The 22,466-nt window shown below is 35.1% G+C and overlaps 1 protein-coding gene across 3 annotated transcripts in view; it reads left to right on the top strand.

Annotated features, from left to right (window-relative positions):
- LOC137037813 (collagen alpha-1(IX) chain-like) overlaps window positions 1-22,466 on the top strand; it is a 56,416-nt gene that overhangs the window by 27,019 nt on the left and 6,931 nt on the right. For all 3 annotated transcript variants that reach the window (XM_067412114.1, XM_067412115.1, XM_067412116.1), the window contains 26 exons: window positions 2,397-2,468; window positions 3,393-3,522; window positions 6,681-7,077; window positions 9,549-9,629; window positions 10,992-11,084; window positions 11,732-11,767; window positions 13,613-13,684; window positions 14,025-14,069; window positions 14,504-14,539; window positions 14,780-14,803; window positions 14,893-14,946; window positions 15,324-15,395; window positions 16,540-16,581; window positions 16,969-17,025; window positions 18,826-18,879; window positions 18,992-19,045; window positions 19,130-19,183; window positions 19,479-19,532; window positions 20,432-20,485; window positions 20,598-20,651; window positions 20,782-20,835; window positions 21,060-21,113; window positions 21,350-21,394; window positions 21,494-21,547; window positions 21,895-21,948; window positions 22,121-22,174. In XM_067412114.1, coding sequence (XP_067268215.1) covers window positions 2,397-2,468; window positions 3,393-3,522; window positions 6,681-7,077; window positions 9,549-9,629; window positions 10,992-11,084; window positions 11,732-11,767; window positions 13,613-13,684; window positions 14,025-14,069; window positions 14,504-14,539; window positions 14,780-14,803; window positions 14,893-14,946; window positions 15,324-15,395; window positions 16,540-16,581; window positions 16,969-17,025; window positions 18,826-18,879; window positions 18,992-19,045; window positions 19,130-19,183; window positions 19,479-19,532; window positions 20,432-20,485; window positions 20,598-20,651; window positions 20,782-20,835; window positions 21,060-21,113; window positions 21,350-21,394; window positions 21,494-21,547; window positions 21,895-21,948; window positions 22,121-22,174 — 1,850 coding nt within the window. The remainder of the gene's footprint in view (window positions 1-2,396; window positions 2,469-3,392; window positions 3,523-6,680; window positions 7,078-9,548; window positions 9,630-10,991; window positions 11,085-11,731; window positions 11,768-13,612; window positions 13,685-14,024; window positions 14,070-14,503; window positions 14,540-14,779; window positions 14,804-14,892; window positions 14,947-15,323; window positions 15,396-16,539; window positions 16,582-16,968; window positions 17,026-18,825; window positions 18,880-18,991; window positions 19,046-19,129; window positions 19,184-19,478; window positions 19,533-20,431; window positions 20,486-20,597; window positions 20,652-20,781; window positions 20,836-21,059; window positions 21,114-21,349; window positions 21,395-21,493; window positions 21,548-21,894; window positions 21,949-22,120; window positions 22,175-22,466) is intronic.

A 22,466-nucleotide genomic window follows, 5' to 3' on the forward strand; every position in this document is an offset into this window, starting at 1 on the left:
GATAATAAAATAAAATAATAATAAAATTATAAAAGAATGCCTATTTTCCCATTCATTTTTTTGTAAAAAAAATGTATAGGGTTGCTAACGACCTGTGGTGTGTAACAATGAAAGTATATATACCCTACAGAAAAAAAAAAACATGAAAACACACATGCAAAAACACGTGATCACATGTAAAATTCATGTGTTTTTATGTAAGGGTGTATAAATATATATATATATATATATATATATATATATATATATATATATAATCTGCACAACAATAATCGAATCTTTAATGACTGAATAAGTGCAATGTATAATGTCTGATACACAACAATGAAGTAACGTTTCACTCATAGTTAATGCAGGCCGAAAACAAAAGAATAGGAAGTATCATCAACAAAACTTGAAATGGCTCAGCGATTTACTGCGGAGCAAGTATTGAATGCAATCAAATATTAGTGAAACTGTCACTTTATGGTGGGTCTGGTGAAGAAGCTGTCAGCGATGTTGAAAATGATAGTTTTGAGAATATGTTTGAGACCGCGAATATAAGCCAGATGCTGAATGTACTGGGAAAGCTAACAAAATATGCTTTATTTTATTCTTCTGTATTTGTCATTATCAGGAGAGTTTTATATTATCGCGACAGGTCCATTTGTGTTAGATATAGATCTGGGTCACTAAAGACCCGAATATGTAATAGTGATTGGCGAAACATTCATGCATTTAAAGGTTAATTTTACTGGACTAAAATGTACTGATTTTGTTCTAACAACTTCCCAAAAATGTCTTGATAATTTTTGAACTCTCAATCAATTTTGAAATTCAGGTTATTGTTGACAGGAAACACCACACTTTTAACATGGTGGAGAAAAAAAATCCCAAAAAAGTACAAAAATTATCAGAACATTTTTGGAAAGTTGTTATACCTTTTGTGAGCAAAGTCAGTAGGTTTTAGTCCAATGTGATGACTAAATGTGATTTGAGAAAAAGAAAAACCCTCTGTGTCAAAAAAAAAAGTCTGTTGAAAGACTGAAATATTAATAGTCTTGGTTTTATTTTCAATTTTGACAACTATGTGCAGTTGTGATCAGTTTGACTTCAGTGTGTGGTTCACAATGAATCACCCTGCATAAGTGTGTCTGCTTGCATGTATAAACGTGTGTGGCTTCATTCTCGGCTTTGTCCCTCATTTGCACTAATGGGTGGTTTTAAAATGACACGAGGATATGAGGGTTTAAAGCGCTCTCACAGGGCTCTGTTCCCGGATAAACAGCACTGTAAAAACACAGGGAAATGCCTTTTTTTACTATGGTACCTTTTGCTCCTGCCTGTTTATTTCAGTCGTTCAAGAAGTTCCAGATGTCAGTGTGTCTGTTCATACTGTTCCTGTGTTAAAGCGCTGCGTCAGCAGATGAAGCCCTCCACCGCCCGTGCGGTTATTTCATGATTTTCAGCACTGCAGTTTTGATGTCTTTTGACATTCAGAGCCAAACTTCAACCCTTACAAAAACTGCTTTGGTGGTACCTGATGGTAATACTGTGGTACTTTTGAAATATGCCATGGCTGTACTGTTCATTATTAACAAGATATTTAAAAGAATACCATAGCATTATCATCACGGTATTTTCCTGAAACCATGATGAATTTCCAAAACATATCATGGTACGGTTGTGATAGGGCTTTAGGGAAGTGATCAAATGTTAAAACAAATCTAAATTATTTTACATTTTAGCCAACCTTTTGGGCATTTTGATAGCATTTTTTTTTATCATTTTTTAAATCACAGAACTGAACAGATATTTTAGCATCTTAAATAGGCTATCTTTAACATGAAGTTCATACGTATATGAAAAACGACAGATCAAGTCCATTTTCAGCATATTTTAAGTGCATCAGGCTGTCAAACAGTGAACTATAGAAAGGAAACAGGGCTGATGTTCTCCATCAGAGGGCCTAATGTTCATGGTAGGAAACTGTCCTTGTGATAGATGGAGTGTCACATTTGTTTTCCTGTCGCGCACTTACATTAGATTAATACAATGAGCACAGATGACTTTATCTGTCCGTCATCTGACCTTTTGAAAGCTGTCCTGCAGGCCCACACATGTACACTTAAGTCCATAATTCCAGAAAGTGCTTCCCCACTGTAATTACGACAAATTGATCACATCTTACGCTCAACGGTGCGCATATGGCCTTTAAATGATGCTGGTGTGAATTAGAAAATGAATTTGTTTATTGTATTCCTATTTACATTTGTAGCTTGACTGGAAAGATTTTGAGCAGGAAGATTTACCTGCTGTCAAGAGATGCATGAATGTAACATTTTTACAATCCGAGCGTATTCTCTGGTGATATGTTACTGCAGAAACGACACTCATGTCACTTATGAATTTTTCAGAGCTGGATTTGAACAGATTAGACGGCGACACGGTGTGCCCAACCATGAAGAATGGACAAGATGACCTTCCAGGTAAAATAGAGCCCCTGTGAAAAACATGCTGTGAACTGTGTGCATTCAATGCCGACATTTGGGAACTGCGTGTTGTATACAAATTGCGTCATTATTGATAAAAAATATTCTTCTTTTAGGCATTGTTTACCTATAAATACTCTTAAGTAGGACATGCAGCAGCACAAAGCTGTTTGTTTTATTAGGTAAAGATGCTGAAGCTGATAGTCGCCTTGTTTCAAGACATCTTTAGATCTCAAATGAGGCAAATAAAACTTTCGTCTCTGGCCAGGCAATTTCTGCAGTGGAAACACTTCTAGCTCAGCAAGATCTTAATTGGTTGCGACTCCTTCGCTTTTAACAAATAATGCGGAGGGTGCAACCTCAAATCACAAACATGTGCTGCTCTGTGCACAGGCTGGAAACAGGGAGTAAGCAAGTTGCAGTGTATTTACTGGAGCAAACAGATTTAGAGAGACCTACTGAATGTTTTTGATGCATATTAATGCATTTAACTGCATTCAGTTATTTATTGCATGAATGTTATAATAATTGGATCTAATCAGGTTAAAATTTGATTTTTGTAAGAATAAAATGCATTGTATACAATTGGTACACAATTGTCTTTTTAAATTAATTTAATTATTTATTTATTAATTTATTCAATTAATGCAGCAAATAAAGCCTTAACAATTTTTTATTTGATCAAAATTCACTCCAAATTATGATAGAAATAAGATAGCAGATAACAGTGGAAAGAACCTAGAATATAAGCAGGGTGCGCTTTCTACCGTCTTGTTCTCCGTGAGCAACTTTTTGGAGCGTGTTACAAAAATAAACCAAAACTAGATGTATGTTTGCCACACAGACATGAGATATGTGTCAATAGAAAGCTTGAAATGTTTACTTTAAAGGAGCCAATTCAGTTGTATTTGTGTGCGGCAGGATTTGATCTAATCACACAGTTTCAGTTGGATGTCATCCCCATGAGGGGCGTCAGAAAGGTAGAAGGTTCCACACCCCTCCAGGTGGCGTACAGACTCGACAAAGAGGCCAACTTCCAGATCCCAACCAGGTAACTCTAAACCTGACCACTCAATACACTATATGCACAAATACTATGTGCAAAAACAACACACATGAATTATGTACAACTACAAAAAAACTACACTCTTATCAATATATGCATAAGTGCACTACATGAACCAAAGCTAAATATTTCACATATTGTATACACACACACACAACCATGTTGGCATCCGTGATCTTTGTTTCAGGTGTTGCATTATTACAGGTCAGAGCCAGGTGTTATCACCTTCTGAATAGCTTCTAATAATGCAAAAACTAACTTGTCTGGACCCATGTGGATCCGCTTAAGCAAAACTCTGCATACCCAGACGCCCCATACAATCACGCTGACACACAAATAGCCACGGTTCAGCTGCTTGTGATTTTTTTTCTTCTTCTTTTTTGTAGTTTGAGGAACAAAGACATTCTAAGAGTCTCACTGATAACTGACTAGTCTTAGGGGAAAATATAAATTATTATAAATTATTTTTATGCTTTAAAGAGCATGAATTTTATAATAAACTTTAAAGAGGTAACTGATAAACATCAGTTATATACCTTTGTGAAAAAGAAGCACACTTTAGCATACTTTTAAAACAGTACTTATTACCGAAATTATACATTTCAATGCAAACAGAATGTAATATTTTCATGTTAATTGCGATTTCTGAGAAACGCATACTTTCATGTATAATGGGTTATTTAATTTTTCGCCTTATTGCAAAGAACTGCTACTTTTATATAGTGTAAACAAAATATATTGCTATTTTCACTTAGTGCAAATATACGGAAGAGGATTAGGGCCAAGCAATAATAAAAAAATAAAACCATCTCAAGATTAAAGTTGTTAAATTTCGAGAAAAAGGTCAAGATAAAATTTTGAGAATAAACTCATTAAATTCCGAGAAAAAAAACACGTTAAATTTCGAGAAAAAAGTCGAGATAACATGTTGAGAATAAACGTGTTAAATTATGAGAAAAAGGTTGTTAAATTACGGGGAAAAAATCTTTAAATTATGAGAAAAAATTCATTAAATTTAGAGAAAAAAAGTCACGATAAAATGTTGGGAATAAACTCATTAAATTATGAGAAAAAAGTCTTCAGAGAAAAAAGAATTTGTTCTCGTAATTTAACAAATTTGTTCTCATAATTTAACGAATTTGCTCTGGTAATTTATCAACTTTTTTCTCATATTTTAACGAATTTGTTCTGGTAATTTAATGAGTTTATTCTCAACATTTTATCTCAATTTTTTTCTCGCAATTTAACGAGTTTATTCTCAACATATTATTTCGACTTTTTTCTCGAAATTTAACAACTTTAATCTCGAGATGGTTTTATTTTTTTATTATTGCTTGGCCCTAATTCTCTTCCGTACAAATAGCTGCTGCCTTCATTTTTTTTTTTTTTTTTTTTCTAGAGATAAAGTATGTTTATGAGCTGTTTAATTCATAAAATGTAATAAAAGTTTAAAATTTATTAAAACAAAATTAAATAATTTAAACTAAATCCATAAAATGATCCCATGATTGGAGTGCCTGACAGAACCATTTAAGGTTCTATATTGAACCTTTTCTTCAGTGGGGATGCAGCTTTGTAAAATATTCATGAAAGACAAGGCCTGAGCGTCTTGATGACACTAATCTTCACTAACGCAATCCAAAAACTGTGCTGTAACAAAAGGAAATAGTTATGCAACTGACACTACCCACCAAATTATTAAATGGACTCTCAGCTCGTCTTTGAAGTAATGGAAGAGCATGACTTAGAAATGGAATGGGAGAAAGTGATTTCTTGAGACTGAGATTATTCCGAACATTGGCCCTCATTAATTTTACTAGCCAACAGGAAACTCCATATTTATGGCCTTGCCTTGATCCATTTACAAGCTGGTTAAAGGCCACTGTAGCTTCATTTGTAAGAACATCTCCCGCAGAGCACCTCTGCCTGTTAAAACGCCACACGGGGTCGAGCCCAGAGAGGGTGCGTGTAAAACCAGACAAGGTAATTGATTCTCAGATGGTGTGTGTTGTTCACTCACTGCCTGCAGCCCGGGCTCTGATTCTTTAACACACCGCTGTGAAAGCCAGCACCGTCCCTTTGAAATAACTAATAGACAACAGCACACAGGCTTTGAAGATGAAAGTGTACTTCGCTCTGATCTGTTTGCTATTCATAATTTTATCTCAGAGCAACTTGAAGCCGAGCTGATATGTGTGTATAATGCAGGCTGTTCCCTTGATGATCAGACAATAATGGAGGTGAATTACTATTCTTAGAGGTAATAGATCCCTTTTATAAATAGATGCGCTTCGTGACGATAACGTAACTTCATTATGAATTTGCAGAAGTACTTTATATTTAACAAATCTACCAATGCAACATTATAGTTTGAAATATAAGCTTTTACAGAGCAATTCTTGAAAAATGTTCGACAATTTTACCAGCCATCAGTTTTTAAAATGGTTTATTTTGTTTTATTTTATTTTATTTTATTTTATTTTATTTTATTTTATTTTATTTTATTTTATTTTATTTTATTTTATTTTATTTTATTTTATTTTATTTTATTTTATTTTATTTTATTTTATTTTATCTTATCTTTACAGTTTCACTAAAATCACCCGCCCACAGGCTGTAACTCAATATTCATATAGATTAAATTATATTTAAACATTTGAAACAGGCTTCAAAACCTTGTTTTGTTTGTTTGCTTGCTTGTTTGTTTGTTTTTAAGAAAAGTTCCACAATTTTACCTGCCATTAGTTTTTTAATATTAAAATTTTTCTGCTTTGAAATTAAACACTAGAATTTTTTCAATACAAATGGACTATTATTTAATTTTTTTTTTTTTTCTTCTCATTTTCACTAAAGCCACCTGTCCTCAGACCATATTTCAATATTAATATAGATTAAAATATATATTTAAAACTTTAAAGTGTGCTTATAAAGCTGTTTTATGGAATATTAGGTATTTTATAACTTACATTTTCTGTGTCACAACCATGATATGATCATAACAGATCATACAGACATTTTTTGTTTGTTTGTATCTAACAGCGCTGACTGATAGTGATTGCCGTCTGCAATCCATTTGTGAAAAATAAAACAAACTGTATTAAGGTACATATATTTAATAAATATCCATATTTGTTTCCCACCAGGCTGAACTTTCCAAGGGGCTTCCCAGATGAGTATTCCTTCATGACTACCTTCCGCATGATCAAGAACACTGTGAACAAGGTGTGGAACATCTGGCAGGTGGTGGATGAAGACGGCTTGAAGCAGGCAGGTATGCGTCTGAATGGAGACCAGCAGGCCCTAGAGTTCTTCCTCACCACCATGGAAGGAGACGTCCAGACCGTCACCTTTCCGGGCCTTTCCGTCCTCTTCAACACTAAATGGCACAAAGTGATGGTTGGCGTGGAGAAGGAGCTGGTGACGCTGTACGTGGACTGTCACCCGGTGGACCAGAAGCCCATCAAGAGGAAAGGCTACGTCAACACGGAAGGAGACACTCTGATCGGAAGACTGGATTCTGATCCCAACACCTCTGTAGTGGTGAGAGGCAACAGTTTCATCTTTAGTGTTTTCTTCACTTTCTTAAATGTGTGGAACTTTTTTTACACATGAAGTATTCATTCATTCATTTGACAGATATGTACAGTCCCATGAGATTAATTACACGTAGATGTATAAACATTATTATAAAATGCATTATTTATTTATAAGAAAGAAATTAATAGTATGCTTTTGACAGAATTTTTTAAAATATACCTCATGTGATGAATTGCATATAGATTTAGATATAAAAAAATGCATTGCCTATTTATGTATTTATTAATAATAATAAAAATGTTGTGTATGTATTGGCAGTAGCAAGTCCTGTACTTGCTCTGCAGCAGCAATAACCTACAGCAATAAAAGCAGCAGCAGCAGTGTAGCAGATCTATTCCACCAAAACCAAACATGCAACATTTTCATACTCATTACCATACCAAACACTCCAAGAGTTGTCATTACAGACCTAATATTGAACATGCTTGGAAGGGTTAATTCAGTTGTTTTGATCTCTACAGTATTTGATGAATGTTACTGTCACCCTGCACCTGTCAAACCCATCACATACTGTTACAGTCTCTACCTGTGATAAATGTGTCGGTCTTTGTAACTGTCAAACTCTCTGATGAGTGTTACTGTCAGATTGCTGGACCCTCAGCATCTTGTCACTTCCTGTCCAAAGGACAGATAAAAATAAGTCTGATAGTGCTGTCAGTCAGTGAACTAAAACAGAAAACCTAAAGCTGATATATGTAAATCATAAAAGGCTTGGATTTGTATAAATAGTCCAGTGGTTGCATTAAGGTGATGATACGCGGGGCAGCTTTTTGAGCAATGTTGCTGGGCAGTTTTGTCGAAGGATGTTGCTTGGGTACTTTCCCATTGAGAATGTGCAGCAAATTTCGATCAAAAATATCCAGATTTGTTGCTCATTCTTAATGGGAAAGTACCCAAGAAACATCGCTCGGCAAAAATTCCCGGCAGCATCGCTCAAAAAGTTGCCCTGTGTGTCTTCACCTTTATTAGACTTTCGCATTGTCTGTCACTTTGACGGACCGAACCGTAAAAAGTTACATCATTACCAATTTTCAAAAACTAAAAACTTATTATGCATGTAGGCCATTCATTTACACGACAACTGCATTTTGGGGGCCTACTGTTATCATCTCTGTGAGAACTACAAAAATGTGAATTTGTGAAAACGGTGACGTCATGTGCATGCGTATTATATATTCAGTCTATAGGCGCAAAGTGTTTATTAACAAAGTTACATTGCCAACTACTGGCCTTGCAACATAATACGGCTTTTTTTTTTTTTTTTTTTTTTTTTTGCCTTTTGTGGATCTTTGGATTGAATGGGGGTTGTTTTGACAATGTTGTATATGCAAAAATGCAAATAAAGAAAATTTTTACATTTTTAGTACATTGTTGTCATGTAAAACATGAGCTTTCTGCCTGAACAGGCAAACATGTACAACGCTAGGGCTAGGTAAAAAATATTGATTTCTCAATTTTAATCAATTCACATTTTTATGAAACAATATCGATTTTTAAATTCCAAGAATCAAACTTTCCCTGTCTGGAAGAGGTTTTTTTTTTTTTTTTCCTCTCTGAGTGTTTGCTTATCTGCAATACGTCCATTGGACATTTCCTGTCAGATGTCAAATAGACATTTAGAAAATGTCTTTTAAGATGTTTATGATTTAAAAAGTTTGTAAAACTGACATCTTAAAGATGTCTATCAGATGTTTGTAAACAGCAGATGATTTGTGATGAAGTAAGTGATGTTTAACAGACATCTTGCAGATGTACATGTGCTATCTGGGTTTGGTCTATGTTTTTTTTTTTTCAGCTGAATGAACGGAATATGTGCTTTGATACTTTTGATAGTCAGTCAAGGCATCAATAAAAAAAAGCTTGTAAACAATATGTCACGTAATGTTACATTTACCTCAGAAAAGCCATTCAGTGGCCATAAACTCTAGAGGGGAGCATTTTGCTAAATATATGCATCATACATATTCATTATGTTTTTACTGTTCTTCAGTGTGCATGTACGTTTGAATAAATCCATCAAGTTTTTGACAGTCACCATTTAAATGTTACAAAATAACGAATCAGAGTAAAAATATATTTACTCTATGCAGTTATTATTATAACTGTATTATTATAACATGGATTTAAACTGGTTGCTCAGTTGTGCATAATAAAACGCATCAACACTGATGCAGAGGTCATTGTTATTAGATTTTGTTCTTGAAGCTGAAACCGTGCTCTGCTGCCACACTGGAGTGTACTCGCCACCAACTGGACAGGGGTGGGAATTACAGTGTAATCTGTCAAAATCACTGATGGCCTTCAGATTTTTCTGAGATTCAGTAAATGATGGGAAATTTCGGCTCTGATATAGTCATTGTTTTTGGTTGTAGTTACTGTACAAATAAAGCAATTACTTGTTTTATGTTTTCCAGTTTGAGTTGCAGTGGATGCTGATTCACTGTGACCCAAAGAGAGCTCAGAGAGAGAGCTGTACAGAACTCCCTCTGGCTGAGGTAACCATTCTTTCATCACTTCCTGTTTTGTCTTAAATGAGAAATGGACCAATCACAGTCTCTTTTTGTTATGTTTAATCACTTAAATATGGGAAAATCAAGTCAGTTACATGCTAAAAGGCTGAAAGGTTTGACTGGTTTTTTACCCTCTACAGCAGGGATGGACAACTCCGGTCCTGGAGGGCCAGTGTCCTGCAGAGTTTATCTCCATCCCTGATAAAAACTCACTTGCCTATAACTTTCTACTAATCCTAAAGACCTTGATTAGCTGGTTCAGGTGTGTTTGATTAGGGTTAGAGCTAAACTCTGCTGATACTGGCCCTCCAGGACCGGAGTTGTCCATCCCTGCTCTACAGCAAGCGCCCGAAACTCTCAAACCTTGCCAGCAAAGACCATCAAATCACATTAGGCTGGTTTAAGAAGGTTTTAAGCAGTAAACTGCAAATAAAACTGTACAATTTAAGATTTTAGTATTATCAACAGCATTACTCTTTCTAATATATGCACTGCATAACCAAGGTACGGCCTTAAAAATATCAACAGTTTATTGCTATGGCAGACTGGAAACGCTAGTTGCCTCAAAAGACCTCACAACACCTCACTATGCAACTTAACGTCAATGTCGACATTCATGCATTTGCTTTGTTTTTTGACGAGTTGGCCGGTGGGGCGCTATCGTAGGCCGCATGTTGTGGCGCCATCTACAGGTGTGCTTTCTCTTTTTGGTGAAGGGGTTTAATTTTCACTAACTGCAATAATCTTAATTCTCTCTCTCTTGCTTCTTCAGATGTATGCCAATGCTGAGGTATTTAATTTTTTACTTTTGTTTTTTTTTTTATTAATGAATTAATTTATTATTATTTTTTAGCAAATAATCTACTACAATGCTTTGTTGCTGAAGTGACTCATTGCTACCTGCTATACTTACTGCAATCCACAAAACATGACCCAGAACAGCTTTATGTATTTATATTATGTATTTATATATGAGATTATTAACACCTCAAGGTAAATAATGTATTATTTTATTAAGAAATTTCTTTGGAATTTAACTTAACCATACTTTAAAGAATATGATTACTTTTTTAAATGTGTTGTTCCTTGGCTTGCTTAAAGCTTAAGCTAATAAAGAGTAGCTGACAGCAGAGACCTAACAATTATCATTTTATTCTTTATTGTGTTAAAGTAATTGTTTATGGTCCTTGAGAAAGAGAGATTATTTGAAGCTTTTCCAGTTACTGATTTTGGCGTTTAATGAAACCAATTATATTTGACTAAAGCCAACAATAAAAAGGATTCTAAAACATTTCATGTTTACGTTTACTCATTGTTTCCTTCTTTTATGCCTTCAACACTTTATAGCCGGATCCCAAACCAATCCCTGGTCCCCCTGGCCCTGAGGGTCCTGAGGGGCCTCGTGGACCCCAAGGAGAAGATGGCAGAGATGGGAGAGACGTATGTCTTTCTGTTCAATATACACTTGACTAATGTAAATTAAGGCAAGCCACTACAGGCAAAAACTTTGTTTTTTAATTGTTTTTAAACAACACTGTTATAATACATAATGTAAAATACATAATATTATAAAAATGAACTTATTTAGCCTGGTGACAGATGTTGTTGTTACACTTTACAGCATAGTTTAATAATTAAACTATTCATTTTCTTTTTATTTATTTGGGAAAAATAGAAAATACAAAATGATTACATACTGTATGTTAACAGCCATAACATTAGTCTCTATATTCAACAAGATGTCATCTACTTATAGCATTCGATTTCCCTATTCATTCCCTGTAGAGAACTCAAATTAAAATGATTATCAGTTGCAACAATACTTGAAACAAAACTCATGTTCTTTTGTATTGTCATCTTCTGTGATCCAGAGTTTTTCCTGTACTAAAAGTCTAGTGAACCTCCATTAGAGCTTTTCCTTAGACTTAAGCAGCTCAAGCTAATGAACCACTTCTTCTTTCGTCCCCGGCAGCTCATTAGGGGTTTTGTTCTCTTGTTCAGGGAGGCAGGAACTGCTCATTAGAGATTTTCTTATGTCAACACCTCTGTCCTCCTTTTCTCAATTTTTATTTTCTTCTGTTCTTCAGGGTATTCCAGGTACCCCGGGCACCCCTGGAGCTCAGGTAAGTGTGAAATATTTATGGAACATCTTCATCTCCAACATCTTCCAACATCTAAATCAGCAGAAGTTCAACAAGATTCACAAGTTGGTCCTAGGACCATGCACTGATATTGAAATTCTGACCTATACTGATAAGCCAATATTTTTTAATGTTATTAAGATGATATATAATAAACAATAAGCCTCAAGAAGCCGTGGTTTACAGTGAATTTATAACAGCTAAGGGGCGATGTTAGGCATGATGCAGAGGGTTATAGATGCAACTTTCATGAAGTAAAATCTCTAAAAGCCTTCCTTCCACTGGAAAAAATAGTTTCTGTCTCCCTGACCATGAACAGCAACAGAATGCATCATCTCGTGGAGATCAACTAAAAACAGACTAGGTAAAGTCAGATTGTAGCAAAGACTGCTTGAGAGTGAGTCAGTCAGTAGCAAAGACTTTTATTTTGAAAGACACTAGCATTGTCAGTGTCAAGGAAACCCCTTAACTGTTAAAAAGACAAGATATAACAGCCTGCATTCAGATGGATTTTTTTAAAAATATGAACAAAGGACTAACCTGAAGGAAAATGCTATATCAATGCAGATCTAACCATTTTATAAATCTATTATTATTATTATTATTATTATTATTATTAAACACTAAAATAAATATTGTAAGCTACAAAGTTTACAAAACTGATACAGAATTCTATACAAGTTTTTAATGAAAACCTGCTAAAAAATAGTTTGTAAACTACAAGGATTATAAAGCTCATATACAATTCAATTCTAATAATAAAAAACACACTAAAAAGAATTAGTTTGTAAGCTACAAAGATTTTAAAGCTACACTAAAAAAAATCAAAACACACTAAAAAAAAATAAAATTGTTTGCTACAAATATTGTAAAATTGATATATACACTTCTGGGCAAAAAAGAAAAGAAAAAAGGTCAAGCCCAAAATGGCTAAACACTAAGCTTTTAATTGTCTTAACCACAAATTATTGGTCAGGTAATTAATTAGTAAAATTTAAATAAATCCACTTTTTAAAAATCCATTGCTGTCTCAAAAACAAAACAAAACAAACAAAAAAAAACCATCAAAGACAGAATAAAGTTTTTGGCAGAATGTGGGAATTTGTATGCGGAGTGATGAATCACAATGAAACACGATGCGTGGTAATGGTAAAGCTCCAGAGCAATGTCTTCGAAAATCTGCTGAGAAATATAAAAATAAATCCATCTCTGCCACAGTGAAGCATGGAGGAAGAGGTGTCATTGTGTGGGTGGATTTTCCTTTAAATAAAATGAGCACAGAGTCCTGAGAACTAAATTTGAACAATGCCCTATGTGCCACATGGATTGTATTATACAATATTTTGTAGTATATAAACTTCTAAAATGAAAATATAGTATAAGAAGTATAAGTATATAAGTTTATAAGTAAGTATTGACTAAAACGAAAACTTAGATTTCACTCAGTAAGACTGAACATCGCCTTTATTGAACTTGACCGCTATATCCATTAAAACAGAGCAGCAAGTTTTATATTATAACTCCTAATCAGAAAATGCATTTTCAGGCTGCCAGATCCAAAACACAGCCAATCAATCCAGCTTCCTGTGTCAATATCTATTAAGGGAAAGCGTGGTTGAATTGCACCATCATCTGGAGTGTCATAAATAGGTGAAATACTGCTCAGAGCTGACTCTGGTCCTATCAGATGAGGACAGATGAATAGAGGAGTCCGGCATCGCTAATTATGTTAGAATAGACCCACCGAGCTCCGCCATATCTTAGCAACAGCTTCAGTCGATGCTGAATGATGATAAACCTGTTTTTGTCTTTCTGTGTGTGTTGTAGGGCAGTAAAGGAGATCGAGGTGAGGTTGGACTGCCAGGACAAAGAGGACTGCAGGGGGCCCCAGGACCAATGGTTAGTATTGAGACACATGGCCTTAATAACACAACCTAAATGAGACAATAACACTTTACATTAAAGTTCCATTTGGTAATGTTATTAAACTGCATTAGTTAACACAAATTAACAATGGATAGTTGTACTTTTATTAACTAATGTTAACAAAAATAAGTAAATAAATACTATCACAAATGTATTGCTCATTATGTTAATGCGATGGGACCTTATTGGAAAGAGTTAACAATGAGACAATCAATAATATGTAATCAGTTTCACAGCTGCACACAAACTGTTTTATTTCATTGTGCTAAATGAATCACTGTAATGTTAACTGATTCTCTTTGTATGTGTGTAGGGACCAATGGGCCCCATGGGGCCACGAGGACCGGTGGGAGAAAGAGTAAGAGACCTCAGAATGATCCCTTAAATCTGTTTGAATTCACAAGTTATTGACACGTTATTGTGATAAGAAACGTATGAATGTGAAAATAAAGCACAGGTCATGCTTGATGTTAAAAGTTATCAAGTGCAATAAGCCACAAAAATTATTCACACACTGACTGACACACACCTGAAGTGCACACAAACAGAAAGCCACCTTAACATCACACATGCTTGAATGTCTGTTTTGGCGAGTTTTCACATAAACACAGTCGGTTATGTTTTAAGTGAATGTAAAAAGATGGGAGAAAATCAGATGTGTCAATATATTGGATCAGATCTTAAAGTGACAGCAGCCTAATAAACCTGCTTCCGTCTATCATTAATGTTAATTAAACAACAAAAAAACAAAGCTAAACTTATGCTAATATTTGGTTTTGTTGGGGTTTCTAGGGTCTTCCTGGTTTCCCTGGATCTGCCGGACCCCCTGTAAGTCTTTTCCCCATTTTTGGAAAGCAAACAAATACTTCACTGCTAAATGCTAAATGATTTTGTTTTTGTGCTGTTGACGTGTTGTATTGACATTGTATTGTCATATTGGTTTCTTGTATTTTGTATTGTATTTAAAAATCATTTGTATTGTATTTAAAAATCATGTTTTTTTGTTTTTTTTTAGAAAATGTATACATTTTGAAGGTTTGACTTATTCCTTTTTTTAATCTTTTCTAGGGACCAGAGACTGTTGGCCCTCCAGTATGTATAAATAAATCTCTGTAATTTGACTCACTCTCGGCTTTTCATTTTACATTTACACTTTTTAATGCTACTTTCCACTCATGCAGGGACCCCCAGGGAAGCCTGGTACTCCAGGAGATGAGGGAAACATCGGACCAGAGGTTGGAATTCTTTTCAAAGTGTCATGAAATGCATTAATACACTTAAGGCATCTTAACACAGCTAAAGATTTAAGGCTACTCTCTGCCTGCTCAAAATTCTGTGTAATGCTGCATAAAATCCTGACTAAATTATGTCTGCTCTGATCCACTTCAGCCCCTAGTATCAAAGTATACAGTTATAATTGCTGTTTAAATGCATTTATGCCACCCTTTAAGCAGCATTAAACAGACACCTAAATGCCATTTCAGTGCTTCTGTGCCGCCTTTGCAGTGTAAAATTGGCATTAGATATAGGTTTTCATACTTAATGTAGCTCTCATTGCTTTATTGGTTGTCTCTGTTACCTGATTATAAATGTTCTTTATTATATTTTCCAGGGTCCTCCTGGGCCAAGAGGAGGACTTGGGCTCCCAGGACCACCAGGCCCACCAGGACCTCCAGGACCAGCAGTAAGACTTGCTTCTACCATTGACATATTTCCTAATTTCATAAGTTTAGCAATTTTACATATGGCGAATGTTTTTAAACAACCTAAAAGGAACAGATACGGTTATGGGCTTAATTTAGTTAAAGGTTTAGTTCACCCAAAAATGAAAATTCTGTCATTTATTACTCACCCTCATGTCGTTCCACACCATTAAGACCTTCATTCATCTTCGGAACACAAATTAAGATATTTTTGATAAAATCCGATGTCTTTAGTATATTTCTGGGCATCTGAAAGTGTTAATAAACAGTTCATGTGACTACAGTGGTTCAACCTTAATGTTATGAAGCAACGAGAATGTGGAACGACATGAGGGTGAGTAATAAATGACAGAATTTTCATTTTTGGGTGAACTAACCCTTTAAAAAATACTGAAAGTAATTGTTTAAACTGAACTAAGTCAAACTGTTATCAACTAACTTACTGACTATAAATTTATTAATACAATTTGCAGGCCCCATGAGGTTTTAAGATAAGCTGTCAAACATTTTAAACACATTTCAACCATCTATCCTGAAAAATCTTCATCACATCATAGTCCAGAATAAATCGTAATGTTGCACGTTTTTCTATGCTGCTTGCAATTCTGAAGAAAAAACAAAACAAAAACTGTAACACAAGTTAAATTGAAAATCATCTGTTTTGGTCATGAAAGAGTGGTGGCAGTGACAGTGTATAGGTGAAGGAACTTATACTTTTATTGTACACATTTGTATTAGACTAAATTTCAAATGTCTGCTAGACATTCATTTTGTCAACTTTTAGCACTACATTAGTGTGTAAGTTATCAAGCATAAAGGCTACTAACAGATACAAAACTTCAATTTTGGTTCTTGAAGTTTTGCTATTGGCTATCTGTTATACATTGTAATTCACTTTTGTCTTTGTACATTCTAAGACTCTTTGAGTAGTTTTGTCCCTGCTGTTAACCCTTACTTTAATTGGGTCAGGTGACTTCTGTTGGCTTTCAGAGGGCTTAGAACTAATGCAGATCTTCCACACATGTCTTTTCTTTATGCTTTAACCAATGAGGATTTTAACAGGGGCTTTGCTTGAGTTTGTGTGTCTGAATCTAAACTACGCTGCTGTCATTCTGCTATCCGTAGGGGCCACAAGGTGCTGGGAACCCTGAGGGAAGTGGGGAGACTGTGAGTGCTTGTTAGATTTTAATAATATTCATGCTTCACACGGACACACAGAACTTGCACATCAGCATTCAAGACATGTTTTCTGGTTTTTCAGGCCTATATCTTGGGACACAAAAAGATACAGTATGCAACATATAGAACTTGGAAAATATGTCAACTTGCACTATATTTGCTCTGTAATTTATCATTGGCTGATGGAACTACAGCAAAATCTTAATAAGAGTTGACAGTCGCTTGCAGTTCTCTCTTTTTAAATCTTCAGTGCCTCTTTTGCATGTCTCTGGTGAGCTACATAGGCTGGATGTGTATTATTCTTCACTTCCTGTCTGATCCTCCAGTTAATGATGAATGGACCTGATGCGCTTGTGTGTCTCATTTTGTTAGCAGTGCCAGACAACATGCCCAGCTGGACCACAGGGATTGCCTGGTCTGCCAGGGATGAAGGTGAGTCCCTACCCCTAAGTATTAAACTTTGCCATGTAACACAACTGTGCTTGTGCTTCAGACATGAATCATTCCTCTAATCATGTGTCTTGTTGAGGAGAAATCCACTGTTACTTACTACATGATCAGAGTTCTGATTTACACCTGATGGATGACATAAAAAAATGGCATAAATTTACATTGAAAGAAACTCAAATTTTAACATTTTGCGCTAATCATGTTGTTCTGAGCCAAATGTGATATTGATTTTATACAAACGTTAAGTTAATATTAAGTGACTTAAATTTTAGACAGAAATGTTTGCTATTTTGGCAGTGTTTTGTTACTAAATGAATCAACTGCTTCGAACAAATCGTTTGAATAAATGATTCTGTGACTCACTCATTAAGTGCATCATTTTATTTTTCCATCATATTTTCTATATTCAAAATGTTATTTTTAAAACATTAATCTCAACATTATTTATGCAGGTTTTACCAATTCAGATGCAACTTCTGTACAGCACAAAGATGAATTTTATTTTTAGTGATTTGATTGGTAACAGCTCTATAGTGTCTTATTATTGTAATTGTATTTATTGATTACATATAAGACATTTCTCAGACCGTAGATATGGATTTTTAGATGAATTTAGCAACATGTTCTCCAACCAATATGACCATATAGGTCGTTTGTCGCTTCCCTGAAATGCGACTCATAGGAGCATTTCATACTACGGTGGCGCCCCTGTCGACAACAGGACACTTTCATTTTAATTCATGAAATACGACCCATAGGAACATTTGCTTTCATTTTAATGCATTGTTCCCTTTTATCTGCGTCATATTTTGGGTTTCGCATAGCTCAGCTGGTAGAGCATTGCAATAACAACATGCAAATATTGTTCAATCAGGTTCAATCCCAGGGAATACATGTGCTCATAAAGTGTAAATGCACTAGAAATCACTAAGAGTAGGTTTAGGGGTGGGGTGGGTGTAGTCATTAATAAAATGTAATTTTTGTAAATGGAAATAGGAGAAATGGTGTAAAAAGTCCACACATTGCATTCAAATGAACACGCATTTTGATTGGTAATGACAGTCATACATCATTTCCTGACGACAGATGTAACACGACTCTGTCATTATTTTTACGCCCACTAGAGGGTGCATGACTTCAGAGCGTAAATAAAGGTCGTAATATGGTGCTTAAACGACCTATAGGGTCGTTTTTTAAAGTCTTGGTCTTGTCTTGGTCTCAACACACTCTGGTCTTGGTCTCGACTTGGTCTCAGTGTAGGTGGTCTTGACTACAACACTAGCATCCAGCCACCTGGAGGTGATCAAAATGGTTTGGCTTCACTTTTAAAGACATGTGCGGCACACCTGAGATCAACCCCAATCGCCTTCCAATGCCCTAGAACACCTTAGCATCCACATAGCAACACCCTAGTAACACACCAAACACCCATACGCTTGGAAAGTTTTCAATAACAATCGGAAAAATATGTATTTAGTCCTTAAACTTTAAAAATATAAACAATTTAAAAACTTTAAAAATGTAAGTATTGCTTTAAATTTTTATATATATATATATATATATATATATATATATATATATATATATATATATATATATATATATATATATATAATATTTGTGTTTCTTAATACTGTAGGTTCCATTTACTTATTGTTGCACAAAGATTAAATGTGTTGTCTGGAGTAGCATAATTTTGCTCACTGAGGAATGTTTCTTTGGCCAAACACCAACTGCTTTTCTAATGAATGAGTGTGTTATTAAATTGAATCTCTCTGCCAGGGACATCGTGGTCTTCCAGGTGTGGACGGTGTGCCAGGTATCCAAGGTGAAAAGGTAAGAATGCTTTGAAATGTTCTTAAGAATGATAAAAACCAAGAAACAGCAATACACAAGCTCTTCAGAATGATTAATCAACAACTGTAGTCATTTTCTTCTTTATTTACAGGGAGAGCAAGGAACCGCTGGAGAGCAAGGTCCTCCTGGACGTGCAGGAGATGATGTATGAAAACTTTATTCATTCGTTGTAGATCGAGATTGAGTCTTTTACACTTTGTCATATTATGTTTACTCAAATTCCCTACAGGGTCAGCGAGGTCCAATCGGATTCCCTGGAGCTCATGGCGATAAAGGAGATCGGGTAAGATTTAAAACATCTTCTTCATCTGCATCAGATGAAGAAAGAGCCAGAGGAACGCTTGCAGAGCAATATCCTCCAATGCATGAAATAATTATTACATTTGTTTAAAGCTCATTAAAGCCAATCAAATAACATCTGCAGTCATTGAACAGATTAAAACTGCTGTGCTAGCATAATGTATGCAGGCTAAAAATTTTAGGCTTGTGTGACTAAACAAAAGCAATAGAAATGTCATTTTCCATCTGAGCAGAATGAGCTTTGGTAAAGTTTTAGCCTGCCTGTTTCATGTCTGCAGGGTCCGCCTGGATTCAACGGGATCCCAGGACCCACCGGACCACCAGGATCCCCAGTACGTGAGCAGGATTTCACAGACTTTTTTTTTTTTTTTTTTTTTTAATCAAAAATATACACTAAACTACAGTCTTCTATCAAAGTACAGAGGATTTATGTCTTCATCTGATATTTATGAGAAAAGACTGTACAGCAAGCCAGTCTAGTGGAAATGTAGTTCAGCAGAGCTTATAGGAAATAAAGCAAGATTGTATGATTATTTAGGGAGATAGTCCAGTTCTGTGGCACCATGAGTGCATAAATTAGTTAAATATATACTAAACTAAAAATAATATGTATTATGTAAATTATTATAATATCTATATTTATTATAAACAATATATTAATATAATAACATTATATATTGTATACAATAAATACATTTTCAGAATCAGCATAAATTTATGGCAGCAATAGATGCTACAGTATTTATACTAAATTTAAGTATAATATACAATGGTCCTTCCCTGTTGCATTGATATGATACCTTGAAAATTATCGATAGTATGGTGACAACACTAGTGTGGGGTGCCACGAATTTTTGAAAATTTTCAAAGGGTGACGTGACTGAAAAAAGTTTGGGAAACACTGCTTTAATGATTGATTGTGGACATGTATTTGCAAAGTTACTTATAGTTAGAATGTCTAAAGTGGACAATCGCAAAATAAAGTGGACATCACAAAAATAAAGTGTTCCCAAAAATATTGCTGTTTTTAGTGCAAATACTGGCGGATATTTACACCTCTGTGTATTGTGGTATAATATAAAACAGTGCAATAATAACAACACATTCAGTGTATATGATTGTATTTAGTAAAATCATAAATGGATGCTGCTTTATTGGGACATTACTTGTACAGATAATGAATTCTGTATTGAGTTTAGTGAAGTAAATGAGTATTTATGTGTCTTAACAGGGTGTTGAAGGCATCAGAGGGCGACAGGGACATCCTGGTCCTAAAGGAGATGATGTGAGTTATTGCTGTCCGTGTGATCTACTCTACTCAAGAACACTATGAATTAAATAATCTGTGAAATCATAATGTGAAATCAAATCTGATGAATTATAATGTGTTGTTTTAGGGTGCGATCGGAGCCCCAGGAGAGAAAGGAGCTGCTGGTGCCAAGGGTGACACTGTGAGTGACATTTATGCTTCAAATGACCTTCATATTCACCGTCACTGTAATACTTATGAAATTGTGCTGAAGAGTTACTTGAAATGTCTTTGATAACTTTAATGATGTTGAAGAGGATGTGTATTTGTAGGGTGAGCCAGGAAAGCATGGATCTGATGGAGCACCAGGAGCTCCAGGAGAGAAGGTGAGTTATGATGACGTTTATGCTAATGCATACAATTCAAAATTCATGGAAAAGCATTTCCATTTGTACCTGGTGCACTGCATGCAGATCCAGTTTTTTATGATGCTATTTTATGGTTTTGCTTATTAAAATGCTTATTGTTTTGTGACTCAAATCAATGATTCTTAAATTGTTCAACGATAAAAACTGAAGAAGAATTTGAGATTTTGCCGTCTGCTTGACAGGGAGACCCAGGTCTGCCCGGAGCCATTGGTGTCAGAGGAATTGTGGGAATTCCAGTGAGTTAATAAGTGCATTTGTATATGTTTTAGTATGTGTGTGCTTTTCCTGAAATGATTCTCAAAGCTGCTGCTGTTCCTCTGAAAGCTATCGAAAGAGATTTTGCCTTTACAGTAAATACTGAATTTACATGAGGCATGTGGTACTGACATCAACAAACTGTAAATGAGGAGATTTTTACTCATTTGTAATCTGTGACTCACCTTGACTTAACTGTGTTGCATCTCAAATTCAGGGTTTACCAGGAAAACAGGGACTCGTGGGTCCTGCAGGCCAAAAGGTAAACATCATTTACATAAAAAAAATAATACATGCTGAATCTAATTTAAATTTTAAAACAGTGATGCCATAGAAAGCAATTGCACTCTTTCTATTACAGGGTGAAATTGGTGCTGTAGGACTGACTGGTCCAGTTGGGCTTCCTGGTAAAGATGTGAGTATTATGGTATTTTTTGCACTTGTATGCATATGTTTTTATGGTCACACTTTAGTTTAGGGTCCAATTCTCACTATTAACTACAATATTTGCCTCAAACTCCTAATTACTGCTTATTAATAGTTAGTAAGGTAAATTTAGATATTATGTAGGATTAAGGATGTAGAATACGGTCATGCAGAATAAGACATTAATATGTGCTTTATAAGTACTAATAAACAGCCAATATCCTAGTAATATGCATGATAATAATAAGCAACTAGTTAATAGTGAGAATTGGACCCTAAACTAAAGTGTTACTGTTTTTATTTATGATTATTAATCTTGTTAATTTGATATTTTAGGGAGCACCTGGACCAGCAGGAGAAGATGGAACTCCAGGAGCCAAAGGAGCCACTGTAATAAAAACACAATTCAAAAATACATACAAACATCTTTTTTTTAGATTTTTGATTTTTATTATTTTATTTGCTTATTTTGCTTTGGTGCACACCATTCTGTGCTCAGATTATAATTCATCGTAATTTCCTAAAAAATGGATCCAATTAATCAACAAATTTCTCTCCTCAGGGTGAAACAGGAAAACAGGGTCCAGTCGGCCCAATGGGCCCGCAAGGAGTCCAGGTGGGTTGGACATATCAGTGGACCTGTTGGTTTGATTATGGATCTTAATGGCTGTGTTCCAATTTGCAAACTTATACTATGCAGTAAACGTCTGTACTTTACTGGAGATGGCAAAGACAGTCCATGTGAGCGAGTTGCAATTTATCGTGCAAGTAAAAAACAAATGTGTATTGTTTGATACTACCATGTTTGCATGTGATTCCAAGCATTTACAGGCATCCCAACCAGCAAAAACTCATTTTCGAGAGAGATGACAACCCTCACCCCCATTCCCATTTAGTATAATTACAGT

The sequence above is a fragment of the Chanodichthys erythropterus genome, chromosome 15 (genome assembly GCF_024489055.1).
Source record: "Chanodichthys erythropterus isolate Z2021 chromosome 15, ASM2448905v1, whole genome shotgun sequence".
In the NCBI taxonomy this organism is placed as follows: domain Eukaryota; kingdom Metazoa; phylum Chordata; class Actinopteri; order Cypriniformes; family Xenocyprididae; genus Chanodichthys; species Chanodichthys erythropterus.